General features: G+C 45.9%; 1 protein-coding gene across 3 annotated transcripts in view; it reads left to right on the top strand.

Annotated features, from left to right (window-relative positions):
- Positions 1-2,896: 2,896 nt before the first annotated feature.
- The window catches only part of LOC137357079 (G protein-coupled receptor kinase 5-like), a 122,650-nt gene continuing 111,375 nt past the window's right edge, over positions 2,897-14,171 (top strand). For 2 of the 3 annotated variants that reach the window (XM_068023073.1, XM_068023072.1), the window contains exon 1: positions 5,506-5,585. Coding sequence is in view for 1 of the 3 variants with exons in the window: in XM_068023071.1 (XP_067879172.1) it covers positions 3,084-3,135 (52 nt within the window). In the remaining 2 variants the exon portion in view is untranslated. Of the gene's footprint in view, positions 3,136-5,505; positions 5,586-14,171 lie in introns of those variants that run through there. The other variant, XM_068023071.1, reaches the window with a different exon arrangement.

The following is a 14,171-nucleotide window of genomic DNA, read 5'->3' as shown; positions in this document are numbered from 1 at the left end:
TTACTCTCTCTCTCTCTCTCTCTCTCTCTGCCTCATGCAATGACAGGGACCCACGGAAGAGACTCGGCCTCAAGACAGAAAACCATCGAAACAGGTTTGAAAGTGTATATCGGGCCCCAATGAGACAGCAAGACTTAACTGCAATCAAAGACTACATCAAACTCAAAAGACAGTAAATGAACTACAGCTATTGCTTCAAAGCATTCCTCTTGATTCTTTCTCCTTTTTCTGTCTCTATCTGCGTGAGGGTTGATCGCTTATGCATGCTAGGTGGTCACGTCGCATATTTTGAGTAGTTTTAACTGAATTAAAGTGTGAAGGTTAATAAACTTACACCTTTCTTGTTTAAATCTAAGAAAACCTGTCTGGTTGATTTTTTTGCCATTACAATTGGAGAGCAGTGAACAAGGATTCACTGAGGGGGGAAGCTAAAATCACTGGTGTTTTAAAAATAAAACCCTGTTACGGCCAAACCAGGAAGAGGCTGAGAGGGAACCCCTAGACCCCTTTCTCACCTGGTCATAACAGGTGTGTCAGTTTGTTTGCATGCTTGCAGTGCAGGTTCCTTCGTTACTTAATCTTTTAATTCTCCAGTTGTGAACATTTTTGGCTGTTTTTTTCTCTGCACCTTGAGGTCCAGCTTTAGACTCTGAGTGGTTGTTTCCCTGGCCTGGGAATCCAGAACACGGGGCACAGTCTCAGGATAAGGGGCTGATCATTTCGGACTGAGATGAGGAGAAATTACTTCACTCAGAGGGTTGTGAATCTTTGGAATTCTCTACCCCAGAGGGTTGTGGATGCTCCATCAGTGAGTATATTTATGGCTGGGATAGACAGATTTTTGGTCTCTCAGAGAATTAAAGGATTTGGGGAGAGGGTGGGAAAGTGGAGTTGAGGCAGAAGATCAGCCATGATTGAATTAAATGATGGAGCAGGCTCATGGTCGTATGGTCTACTCTTATTTCTTATGATCTAATGTTCTCTGCACCCTGAAAAGCTGGGTGACTCTTTAATACAATCTCACGTCTGACACTTCTTCAGCACCTGGTACTCCTGCGAAATGTAGGAAAAACTTGTTCCTCCTCCCTGTTTCTCTCCCCATCCTGTCTGCACTGCTTTCTCCTTGTCTCAAGACTCGACCTTTCTGCTTTTCTTTTTCTACGATACCGCAGCAACCACAGTTCAGAAAGTACTTTGAGTATGGAATGTTTTGGGACGTCCCACAACTGTGACAGGTGCTCAAGAAATATAAGTTCTGTTCTTTCTATTTTCTTTGATCTGTGCTCTTTTGAACTTGTTCTTTTTCGTTTGAAATACAGAATTGCACTCTCTTCCTCACTAACCCCACCCCGTGTGTTGAAATAAACTTATTGCAGACTCTCCTGGGAAAGCGAGGACCTCAAAACAGGAACTAGTCACCTTGGTCATTCCTTCCTTTCAGGCTTTCCAATGTATCGAATGCCAGTAATATCAGTCTTCTGGTGGGTCTTGTCTCTCTTTTCTAACCTTGATGCTGTCCTGCATGGTAAGCTCCAATATAATCATTGAGTGGTCGAGACTATTTCATACTTTAAGAATCTGGGGAATCACAGATTTTTCAGTAGTCAAAAGAATTTCTGGATTGTGTTCCAAGAGTGACTTATGGTTGCAGAAAATTCCACTTCAAATGACACTGAAGAAATTTATTCTCTAAGATTATGATAAATTTGTGTCCTGTTATCACTGGGTTTCCCAGACTGGAAACAATCTTGTGATCATTAACTCTGTCATAATCCCTCAATCAGCATCACAGAAACAGATTCGCTGCTCTTGTGTCTGGGAGCTTGCTCTGTCCAAATTGGTTGCTGCGTTTCCTACATGACAGTGTTTTATTTTCATTCATGGGATGTGGGCATCACTGGCTCGGCCAGCATTTATTGTCCATCCCTAATTGTCCTTGAGAAGGTGGTGAGCTGCCTCCTTGAACCACTGCAGTCCTTGGGGTGAAAGTACACCCACAGTACTGTTAGGAAGGGAGTTCCAGGATTTTGACCCAGCGACAGTGAAGGAACAGCAATATAGTTCCAAGTCAGGATGGTGTGTGACTTGGAGGGGAACTTGCAGGTGGTGGTGTTCCCATGCATCTACTGCCCTTGTCCTTCTAGTTGGTAGAGGTTGCGGGTTTGGAAGGTGCTGTCTAAGGAGCCTTGTTGAGTTGTTGCAGCAGTCTTGTAAATAGTACACACTGCCGACACTGTGCATCTGGTGGAGGCAGTGAATGTTGAAGGTGGTGGATGAGGTGCCAATCAAGCGGGCTGCTTTATCCTGGATGGTGTTGAGCTTCTTGAGTGTTGTTGGAGCTGCACCCATCCAGGCAAGTGGAGAGTATTCCATCACACTCCTGACTCGTGCCTTGTAGATGGTGGACAGGCTTTGGAGTCCGGAAGTGAGCTGCTCGCCGCAGAGTTCTCAGCGTCTGACCAGTATTTATGTGGCTGGTCCAATTCAGTTTCTGGTCAATGGTGACCCCCAGGATGTGTGTGGGGGATTCAGCGATAGTAAAGCCATTGAACATTAAGGGGAGATGGTTCGATTTTCTCTTGTCGGAGACGGTCATTGCCTGGCATTTGTGTGGCGCGAATGTTACTTGCCATTTATCAGCCCAAGTGTAGCATTTGAAAAGTACTTCATTGGCTGTAAAGTGTTTTGGGACATCCTGAGAGTCGTGACAGGCGCTATAGAAATGCAAGTCTTTCGCAGTGCATTCCACAGCAGCAGAAAGCAGAGAGGACTACAATTCCCAGGGAGCTATGAGCCTGCAGCAACCTGGCCAGTGGCCATGCGCGGTGTGGGGGCGTGAATGACGCATGGATTGACGTCACTGGGCGAAGGCCCCGCCCCCCCCCCCCCCCGCGGCTGAGGAACGCCTGTGGAACGTTGTGTATCCAAAGGGGGAAATTACAATTGGAAGGCGGCGGATACATTGTATCCGGAGAGGGGATCCCCAGGAAGCTGGCTTTGTGTAAGAGGAGCTACCTCACTCTGCACCCCCTCCCCTTTCTTCCCCAACCCCAGCAAACGCCAAGTGTTGACCACCCACCTCCATGGAGCTGGAGAATATTGTCGCCAACACCGTGCTGCTGAAGGCGAGAGAAGGTAAGCTGACAGCAGCTCCTTTTTCCAGTGGGCACTTCAAACTTTAAGCATTGCAGCAGGGATTTGGGGTGTCCGAGCCGAGCCCTATCTGCCCCTCATGCCACGCTGTAGGGAGGGTGGGTGGCAGGGGAGAGAGAGCTCACCTTGGGCATGGATTTACACCTATTATTCCGGTGAAAGTACCGGTATGAAGCCCGGAAATGTTTGTGTGTGTGGGTAGGAGCTGCTGCTGTTTGTGTCACTGACCGGTTTCTCTGTACAGCTTTGCCTCCTTCCTGTTTGTATTTTGCGCTGGGAAATGTGAATGTGTTTTATGGTGTGTCGTTCAAGCCGTGGTTACTGGCTAAGTCTACAGAGAGTATTGTAATCGGAGCCAGTGCGGTCCCCAGCACTCCCAGTATGTCTTCTGGGCGAATACATTTCCGTATGAAGCTCAACGTGTGAGTTTCAAACAAGGCGTGTATTCCATTGCTCGTCATGGTCGAGAAAGTGCACACAGCGGGGGTCTGGTCAAAGTTAGCAGGAGTTAGAAACCGTTAACCGGGTGCTTTTTCATCTGTACATTTACATTGATGGGGTCAGCTGTTAAAGTTGCATTGGCAGGAAGAATAAAAAAGAAGCATATTATCTAAATAAAAAGGATTTTTCCCCTTGTGGGAGAATCTAATCTCTCCACATAACTGAAGTCACGTCCCCGGTACCATTTGAGTAAATCTCCTCTGCACCCCCTTTAAGACCTTAATATCCTTCCAAATGTGTGGTGCCCAGAATTGAAAACAGTATTCCAGCTGAGGCCTAGCTAGTGTTTTTTATAAACGTTGAGCATAACTTCCTTGCTTTTGTACTCTATGCCTTTACCAATAAAGTAAAGGCTTTTTAATGTTTTCTCCACCTCCAAAGATTAGTGTACGCTGCGGCACAGTGGCGCAGTGGTTAGCACCGCAGCCTCACAGCTCCAGGGACCCGGGTTCAATTCTGGGTACTGCCTGTGTGGAGTTTGCAAGTTCTCCCTGTGTCTGCGTGGGTTTTCCCCGGGTGCTCCGGTTTCCTCGCACCGCCAAAGACTTGCAGGTGATAGGTAAATTGACCGTTGTGAATTGCCCCTAGTGTAGGTAGGTGGTAGGGAATATGGGATTACTGTAGGGTTAGTGTAAATGGGTGGTTCTTGGTCGGCACAGACTCGGGCCGAAGGGCCTGTTTCAGTGCTGTATCTCTAAATAAAAATAAATAAACTCCCAGGTCTCTCTCTCCCTGCACCCCATTTAAAATTGTACCTTTAATGTTGCCTCTCCTGATTCTTCCAACCAAAATGCTTTACACTTTGTGTTAAAGGGATGGATTCAGATTCATTGCTGCAGCTGAGGCACTGAATTGAGGACAGACCAGTGGTATCAGGATTGGAACTGGGGAAGGTTTGATGGGCGAGTACCTCAGTGACAGGGGATGTAACTTTTGGTGCTGTGCTCAGTTCCAATTTGCTTCCTGATATCCTTCCTAAATGCCTCCCTCTAATTTCAAGAGTGATACTTCTTCTGGATTTCCCCCCAATAGAGGAAATGGTTTCTGTAGTTGATCATTTGCAGCACCTCCCAACCGTTTAAACACAGAGGAATAGAACCAAGATTACACAACCTGCATTTCTGATTAACCTTTTCATCCCCTGTGTTATTCTGGTGAATTGACTGTCACCCTTTCAAGATGACTGTATCTTTCCTGAGGTGTGACTTGCTCACTTGTATTCCAACTGCTGGAGATAAAGGCTACTACTCCACAAGCCCGAGTCCCACGCCTGACTGCTTGTCCTAACATCAAATTATGAAAGATATGCTCTGAAGCTTTTTTATTCTGTATTCCACCTGTGCACATGTTTTTCATGACTTGTGTACCTGGACTTGTATTCCTTTTTTTCCAGAGTTCTGACTCTCTTACCATAATGAACCGAAAGTGGACGATGATCCCTCTGTCGCAGTTTTTCCCCACTCAGTTGGCTGTGCCCCTTTGTCACTCACTGCTGCCATCCATCAACTTCCTGTCTTGCATACGCAGCCCTCGATTTCTTCATCCAACTCAGTGATGGGGAGAAGCTAAGGCTTCTCAGGGAAACACTTTGTCATCCGCAATACAAGAATGTTCCCTTCATCCTTGCCCTCTGTCTGCTATTTTGCAATGGATTTCCAGCCCACGTGACAGGGTTACCTTCCAATTCTATGAACTTCCATTTGGAATAATCTTATTGAATACCTTCTGACAGTCCATATCAAAACACCTGTAGCTACTCCCCTACCTGCCAGTCTGTCACAGTTGTCATCTGTTTGTTTTCTTATTTTTTTCCCCAGCAGTGCATTGTGCCAGACCCAAATGGAGTCAGCAGTGACCTGTTCCAGCTCTCTCCTAATGCCTCTACAATACCTCATTGATGTTTTACACATACTGTTGATCCAATGTTACAGGTTAGTCATTAGGATACTAGCTTGGAACACAGGCTGCCACACCTACTGAGAAAGTGGAAGAAATGTGGTATAATGAGGGGTGTAACTGGAGCTAACAGGCTTCTCGGCTGTTTGTATCTCTTCTCAGTGAATTCCACCTTGCTTTTGGTACAGCTGAGAAAGGCAATTGGAGCTATTGGCCATTTCAAGATCTAGATTGTCCACACCACTGATCAGTGTCACTGCTCAGTGTGTGGTTACCATGTTATTATTGAAGATGCAATGAAAATGCATGCTGTTCTTGCCCCCATCAACCTCCCCAAGGTATTCAACATTGCTAACTGCTCTATCTGCAGCCCAGCTCGCACTTTGTATTGGAACAGTTATGAGGAAAACAGCCAGCATACCTCTTGCAGCTAACTTTGGCTGACTCTTGTCCCTTGTCCAGATGCTTGTCTCTGAAAGCATTATCAATAGGCATGGGGCTATTTCATAATCCAGCCAGCATTACTACTCCACAACCCCACTAATCTCACAGGTCGTGACTTATGGCTGAATGAGAGCTTTCTGCACTAGTACAGAGCTATCCTGTTCTGCTTCGTTCAAGAACTCCACGACCTAGTGTTTCAATTCCATCACCCTCTCTGGTTGTGTTTGAGAATGGGAGCCAGAACAACACGTTGTCCAAGTCAACAATTGCTGCCTCTTCAGTATCGCCCAACTCGAGCCAGGTTTCTCTGCTTTCCACCCCACAAACCCCACATGTACCTCCTTCACTTCCAACGTTGACCTCTCCACTGACCTCCTGAGCATCAATGTAAAGGCAAACTCATCAAAGTCAGGGATGTTGGTCCTTCCTTTACAACTCCCCCGCCGCTCCTCCCCCCATAGCCTTGCTCTACTTTTTGTGCATCTATGAAACATCTTGAGATATTTTACTACAGGTAAAGTTCTTTAGAAATGAGTCAAAGCTGATTGCAGACAAGGAAGAGCCAAATTAAAATGGTGCCTTTCCCCACACCTTCAGAAATTCCATTTTGCTATCTTGCCATAACCTGCTTCACTTTGAACTGGATCAGCCTAGTGTCATTGGAGGTGGATTGCTGAGATATTGAGCTGGATCTGCCCTGGATCCTGAGTACTGGCGTCAGGGTGGAGAAAGGGTAGTATTGGTAGAGGAGCAAACGCTTGTACCAGCAGTCAGCTGGGCGGAGCGTGAGATGTTAACTACCCAAGTAGGTAACTCCAAAAGGAAATCATTTGGATGGAGTTGTACATTTCTGGGTTATCTTAACTGGTATGCAGAGAAAGCTTGAAGCTGTCAATCTGATCACCTTTAATACCTGATGGAAGCAGTTGTACAATATGACCTGTGTGTCTGATTTACCCCTTTCTCACCACCTTAATCCACAGGTTTGATTCATAGAAGGGCAACATCACCAGGAGTGACTTGAGTGTGAGCACTTAGTTTCTTTAAAGCTGAGTTCACAAGTATGTGTCTGATGGTTGAGCTTCCCCAAAGTCAGGGACAGCTGGAGACAGGTCAGCCATGTTCAATCTACCCAGCTGTAATAGTGTCAAAAATCAGTGATCCCATGGCTTGGTGCATTGGGACTCGATCTCTGGATTCTCATTTTGATTGTTACCGAGCTTGGGGAGGGCGGGGGGTGGGGAAATGTCTGAGGGTGTATTTGTGTGACTGAGGATTGCGTTATTCTCTTCCCACATCTCCTGAGGGTACTGACTTGTGCTGGGTACAGTTCTGGAGATGCTGGCAGACCGCTCGTGCTCTTGGCCAATGGTCTATTTGTATCAGCATGATGGAGATCAGCACCACTGTCCACTGCATCTTCCCAGCTGATGACCACTTCTGCAAACTTCCAGGAGGGATCAGACGCAATGTCCTAACTGGTTTTCCTGTCTCGTGCCCATGGGCCTTTCGACTGGTCAATGTGTCCCGACTGCTGTTATAACTTGTTGCAGACTGGGATTTGAACCTGGGACATTGTCTGTTTGCCTCAGTAGTAAGATTATATTGTTGCAACTGGTCTACCAATGGGTCTGTGCAGCCTTTTGCTTAATAGGATGACCACGCATAACATGTATTGAGGTATTAAGCTCTGTGCATAAGTATATAAGGAAGTTTAACGGCTTGAAAGTAAATCATGCATTGCACAGTGTTGATGGAGCTGTGGTTTACCCAGAGTTAGTGGAAATAAGGTTAAAAAATAATTTCTCCAGGATGTTCCACAGCTTGCAGTGCTGCTTGGACTGTTTGATCTCAGATCGTGTTCCAACCAAGAATGTGGGGTATTTGTTTTCATTGCTACTGGCAAACACTTAGTTGGTAACGTGTGCCTAGTCTTGGCAGTAAGTCTGCCTTGGAGACACAATAGGATCCTGTGGGAACTGTCTTTTGCGCAATCTTTGAGATTTCACTTTCAGTATTGGGCCCGTTAACCATTTCTGTTTGGACGTCTAGGTTTTGACAACAGGGAGGGTGTGAGGAAACCATGAGGTGATCTTTATTTGGGTTAAAGAAAGTATTTAGGAGTGAAATAGACCTGAGACCCACAGTGTTGAGAAGGGATAACCATTTCATCTTCCGTTGGTTGGAGACCCTTTGTCAGCGCCCAAACTGCTTGCTATGTTGCGATGGTGCCACCACTACCTGACACGTGCCTCTCTGATATGACCCTCTGAGTATACCTAATCAATTCTTTTTCAGCCAAGTCCTCAGGGAAAGCCACTTTTTATCAGCCTGTCTTCTTAGTAACCAGGCTGAGCAAATCTTGACATTTTTCTCTGGGGTTGCCTGAGTCCCATGTAACTCACAAGGGTATATGCATTGATGTATCATTTCAGATTGGAAATTAGCCAAAGTGTAACTAACTCACGTGCTTGTTTTTTTTTGGATAAATGTATCCTGTGCCGTGATATGTTGTTTTAAAGTAGAACAACTTCTTTCTCGATATTTTCATGGAATCCAAATCCCATTACAAAGAATTTTTCCAAGTCCGTATTAAAATGATGTTGGAGAGCTTTGGATGTGAGCACCGAGGCAATAGGGGTAGAATACACCAGAGGCAGTTTCGAACCAGCATCTAGCCAGTTTTTGCTCAGTGTAAGTCACGTGGCAGGACAATTAACCAAATGAACCCTTGTTTTTGTACACCACTGATCAAAGGCAAATATTGCTAGCAGGATTACAGAGCTCGAGTTACTTCCTTTAACCCTCAACAACACCACATAGCCTTTGAGATTCTGAAAGATGTGTGTCAGTTGTTTTCTGAGAATTTTGCTGCATTGCAGTGGGTAGGAAATTGCACTTGATATGCTAATTGTATTTACATTTCTGCTTATTGTACTGTTCAGTTGTCTTCAATTAGCTCTTTGTGGGAATTTGCTGTACACTAATTGGCTGTAGTTTTTGCCAGTGCTTCATCTATGTCTACATTTCCTCAAATTCATTGATTCTGTAGTACTTTGCGATTTAGCAGGTGATGCTGTGGTTCGATGAGGTCAAGTGGGAGGAGTTTCATGTGGAGCCTAAGCTCCAGCATGGATCAGTTGGGCCGAATGGCCTGTGTCTGTGCTGTACATTCTATGTATTTGAATAAATGAACAACTTTCTTAAGTTGCAATTAAAATTTGAGTCTTAGATTGTCCTCTTCAGCATTGCAGTGGCCCAAAGCCTGGGAACTGGCTTATCTGTCTGGCTGTGGACTGAAGAGATCCAGCCAAGTCTGAACTTCATTGCTGCCCATTAACTCTTGTTACTAAGTGCATGAGTGTGAACAGCAGACAAGGACGGAGCTTGACTCGGTCACAATCCTCCCCACAACCAAATACCCTGCCGTCGCATGTCCAGGAATGCACTTATTATTTAACCAATCATGAGATGTGGGCATTGCTGACAAAGCCAGCATTTATTGCCGATCCCTAATTGACCTTGAGAAGGTGGTGGTGAGCTGCCGCTTTGAACTGCTGCAGTCCATGTGAGGTAGGTAGACCCACAGTGCTGTTCGGAAGGGAGTTCCAGGATTTTGACCCAGTGACAGTGAAGGAACAGCGATATAGTTCCAAGTCAGGATGGTGTGCGGCTTGGAGGGGAACTTGCAGTTGGTGGTGTTCCCATGCATCTGCTGCTCTTGTCCTTCTAGGTGGTAGTGGTCACCTGTTTGGAAGGTGCTGTCAAAGGAGCCTTGGTGCGCTGCTGCAGTGCATCTTGTAGATGGTACACACTGCTGCCACTGTGCGTTGGTGGTGGAGGGAATGTTGTGGATGGGGTGACAATCAAGCACGTTGCTTTGTCCTGCATGGTGTCGAGCTTCTTGAGTGTTGTTGGAGCTGCACCCATCCAGGCAAGTGGAGAGTATTCCATCACACTCCTGACTTGTACCTTCGAGGTGGTGGACAGGCTTTGGGAAGTCAGGAGGTGAGTTACTCACCACTGGATTCCCCGCCTCTGACCTGCTCTTGTAGCTGCAGTATTTATATGGCTACTCCAGTTCAGTTTCTGGTCAATGGTAGCCTCCAGGATGTTGCTAGTGGGGGATTCAGCGATGGTAATGCAATTGAATGCAAAGGGGAGATGGTTAGATTCTCTCTTGTTGGAGATGGTTATTGCCCGGCACTTGTGTGGTGCGAATTAATGCTGTTAAATAACCACAGCACTACCATTCCTGTGAAGAATGACCATTTGGGGGAAATACCAGAGGGCAGCTGGTGCTCGAGGAAGTGATGAGTCTCAGCCTTCAGTTCAGATGGCATGGGGAGGGACAGAAGGACTCTGGGATGGACTTGAAACATTAAGTGGGGCGCAAAACCAGAAAATATAAGCCAAGAGATGAACGGTTGGTGATGTGGACGGGTGGCACGTCACACGTTGTAAGTCTGGTCCTCTGTTCACTCTTTAACTGAGCAGGCAGAGGAATGCAACAACAGTCATTCCCAGGCTCTATCTTCAAGCTTGCTTGTCTCAGTTGTCAAAGTGGAAAGCTGCCGTGAGTGCTATGGATTCAACAGAACTTGGGGAGTGAGGGGTTAATCTGAATGAGAGCAAGAACCACTGGGAAGTATTAAATGCCCTGACTGTAATTCCTGTTTGCCAGCAGGAAGCTGCAGAACTATTGAAGCCCACCCCCTCCACATTGTTTCTATTTGCAGAACTGCTGAGATCAGAAGTACTGCAATCACACAGGCAACATGATAGGCATTCTCTTTGCCCTCTTGGAGTGACTTCAAAGTTTAATTTGTGTCCTTTTGAAATACCCTGTTTCTAAAGCTCCTCCTCCCTGAGAAGGATTCACTTTTGTCCCAGTGTCCATTAGGTATTTCAGCACTTAGCTTCCTTCTGAACTATTGAGTCAAGATGTCGCTTGTAATTCACGGCATTGTCCGCTGATGAACCTGAGAAAAGTAATGATTTCAAAGAACTTCAAGTGAAAAGGGGAAATGCTGGAAATACACAGCAGGCCTCCTGGTATCTGCAAAGGGATTAAAAAGCTGAATGTTTCAGGAAGAGGGGCACAGTTTCAACTCACGTTTTCTGCATTTACTGTGCACTTGAGCATTTTCTGTTTTTTGTTTTGTTTGAGCAAACTGCCGGGTATCATAAAATGGCCCGTTGATGAATCAAAAGTGGGGTCTCATTTTCAGAGTACATGGTGACATGCAAACCAATCAAGTTACATGCTATGGAACACTGGAAAGACAGACTTCCATTTATATAGCTGCTTCCACAACCTCAGAATCTCCCAAAATGCTTGACAGCCAATGAAGTGTAGTCACTGTAATGCAGGAAAAGCAGCAGCCAATTTGTGCGCAGCAAGCTCCCACAAACAGCAATAAGATAATGATCAGATAATCTGTTTATTAATGATGTTGGTTGAGAGATAAATATTGGTCAGGACACTGGGGAGAGCTCCCCTGCTCCTCCTCAGCTTGTGTCATGGGATCCTTTACATCCACCTGAGTGAGCAGACTGGGCCTCAGTTTAATACCTGATCTGTAAGATGGCTCCTCTGATAGTGCAGCTCTCCCTCTGTACTGTAATGGAGTGCCAGCCTGGATTATGCGCTCAAGCTTCTCGAGTGGGATTCAAACACTGAACCTTCTGACTCGGGAGCATGAGTGCCACCCACTGAGCCACAGCTGCCACCAACCTGATGCTTTGGTTCTCAGTGAGATGTCCTAAGGGTTTCCAAGTTGTTCAGTTACTGAGAAACTGATAGCATTGTGGGAGAGCTCCTTTACTCTCATTCGCACCTTAGGTAGAGGAAGACATGAAGTTAATGGGACCTTTGAGTCTTGAAGATCTGAAGAAGCTTTGCTGTTGGTCAGAAGTTGCAATGAGATGTCTGGTTTCTACTGATTTTTGAGAGAGTTGAATAGCGTGATGTTTCGTCTTGAGGAATTCAGGCTGACATGTGAGTGACATGGTTGTTTGACCTTATGGTTAACCTGATGCTTTATCTCCTTGGCTTTATTTGTTGCTGTATTTGTCTTCAGTTATTATCTTTGGACACTACGTGAATTCCCAAGCTTTTTTGGCACTCTAATGTATGGTTGTTTTTTGGCAGCTGTTTCAATGCATGTTTTTTTTTCTGGTGCGTCTTTTTATTAGTCCAAATGCTGGATAGTTGGAACATTGTGTGACTATTTGCTTTGAGTTGGAGAGTAATGAAAGCTTTTTTTTATGTAATGGAAGAAAGACAACTGCAGGCCACTTACGGCTGATTTGAAATCTTTAAAGATAGCTTCCCAACTTGTTTTACTTTTCCAACTCTCTCGCTCGAATTTTGTTCCCATCGAGCCGAGGATGTAACCAATTTTGACCTCTAAAATGTTTTTGACCCAGTGTTGGCATAAAGAACTTTCAGGTCAGTTGGCAGAGCCCAGATGCCAAGCGTATTGTGCACTCTGTCACAGCAGTGCTCTCAAACCTCCCAAGGTCATGGCGTGACCATCTCCTTCCCCAGAGCAACCATCCTTTCTGGTTCTTCTTGAGCACGGCTGTGAGCATTTTACTCACCTGAGAGATGGGTTGTAAACTCTCAATGATTCATTGTCACCTTCTACTATCATTGTATTCGCTTCATTAAAGCTGAAAGAGTGGGAACTGAGCCTTCAGACTTGATCCAAGATCAATCAGTGATTCAGGCTTTGCTCTTGTGCTCGGTGATTTTGTAACTTCAGGAGGAAGTTAGAGTTTGATTTAGTGCTAGCCAGTGTTGGCCAGCCTCAGATGTACTCTATCATTCTGGATCTCCTGAGAGCTGGCGATTGGAATGGGCTGGGGGAGGGGGCACTTGAATATATCCTTCACAAAGAAGTTGATGATGCTCCTGGCCTTGGAGGAGATGCTGGAGGTCAACTTGCTCCATTACTCACCACCTTGCTGTGCATTGCTTGTGCTTTATTAAAGGACTTCTTGGATGCTGCTGTCTTTCTCTCACAAAGTAGGCTGCCAGATGTGCAACAGCTCAAAGACATTTGGAAGCTGGGACCTCTACCATCTCTGTTCCCGTTTATTTTTGTTTCACTTGAGAAATCGAAGTTTATGGAGCATGGCTTGCAGTCCAACACAGATGACCATGTCAGTCCAGAGGTAATGCTGAAGGCATTAGAGAGCTTGGATTTGAAAAGCGTGTCAGCTTGGTGTGGGGTGGAAATGGTGATGGAAGCGGTGAATGGTACAAGATCCTGTGAAGTAGCTGTGTCTTGGTTCACTTTACTGATGACTTCAGAAGCTGTCGAAGCCTTCATCATTATCCCAATCCACACATGCTGAACTGAGAAGCCTCTGCATCAGCAGCCAAGCCTTAAAAGGCAGGTCCAAACTCTCTGGCACTGACATCTCTCTCTACTTGCTGGAGGTGTCACCGGGCTCTCCAATGTGACACAGTTCTCGGGGGGAGTCTTGGTGTTTTCAGCATTCATGTCCGATGTTCATTTCATCGGTTTGCCTCCGAGAGTGTGCGTGTGCCCTTCGCGATAGCTCAGTTAACTAAATAGGGTACTGGCCCTGGTCGAGGCTAAACCTGTCTGCACTGCTAGCCCTCCCACTTCCTGTAGCTGGTACTTGCCTGACAAGTGTCTTATCCTGTTGCCAGCAATGTGCCTTAATATGCCTACAACTTGCATTTCTATAGTTAAACTTATCAAGGGCAATTCGGGATGAGAAATAAATGCTGGCCTAACCGGTAATGCCCACATCCCATGAACAAATAAAAATAAAGTAACTTACATTCTTTTCTCCGCTGGGCTGAACTCCAACTGTCTGACAGATTTCTGAAGGGAAATACATCAGAGATGGGGGAAGATGGAATTATATCTGCAGTACATCAGCTACCTTTCCTGGCCTGCCCAACGTGGGAAATGGACACTGAAGTAAGCTCTCCTGAGGTGGATTTTCAAATCCCTATGTCCAAATCCCTCCATGGCTTCATCCCTCCTCATCTCTGTAACCTCCACAAGCCCGACAACCCTCCAAGATCTCTGCATTCCTCCAATTCTGGCCTCTTGGGCATGCCCGAATACCCTTGCCTCGCATTTAGTGCGTTGTCTTCAGCCATCTCGGCCCTCAGCTCTGGGATTCATAGT

Source organism: Heterodontus francisci, chromosome 47 (assembly GCF_036365525.1).
Source record: "Heterodontus francisci isolate sHetFra1 chromosome 47, sHetFra1.hap1, whole genome shotgun sequence".
Lineage (NCBI taxonomy): Eukaryota > Metazoa > Chordata > Chondrichthyes > Heterodontiformes > Heterodontidae > Heterodontus > Heterodontus francisci.
This window is presented reverse-complemented; position numbering and strand designations above follow the sequence as displayed.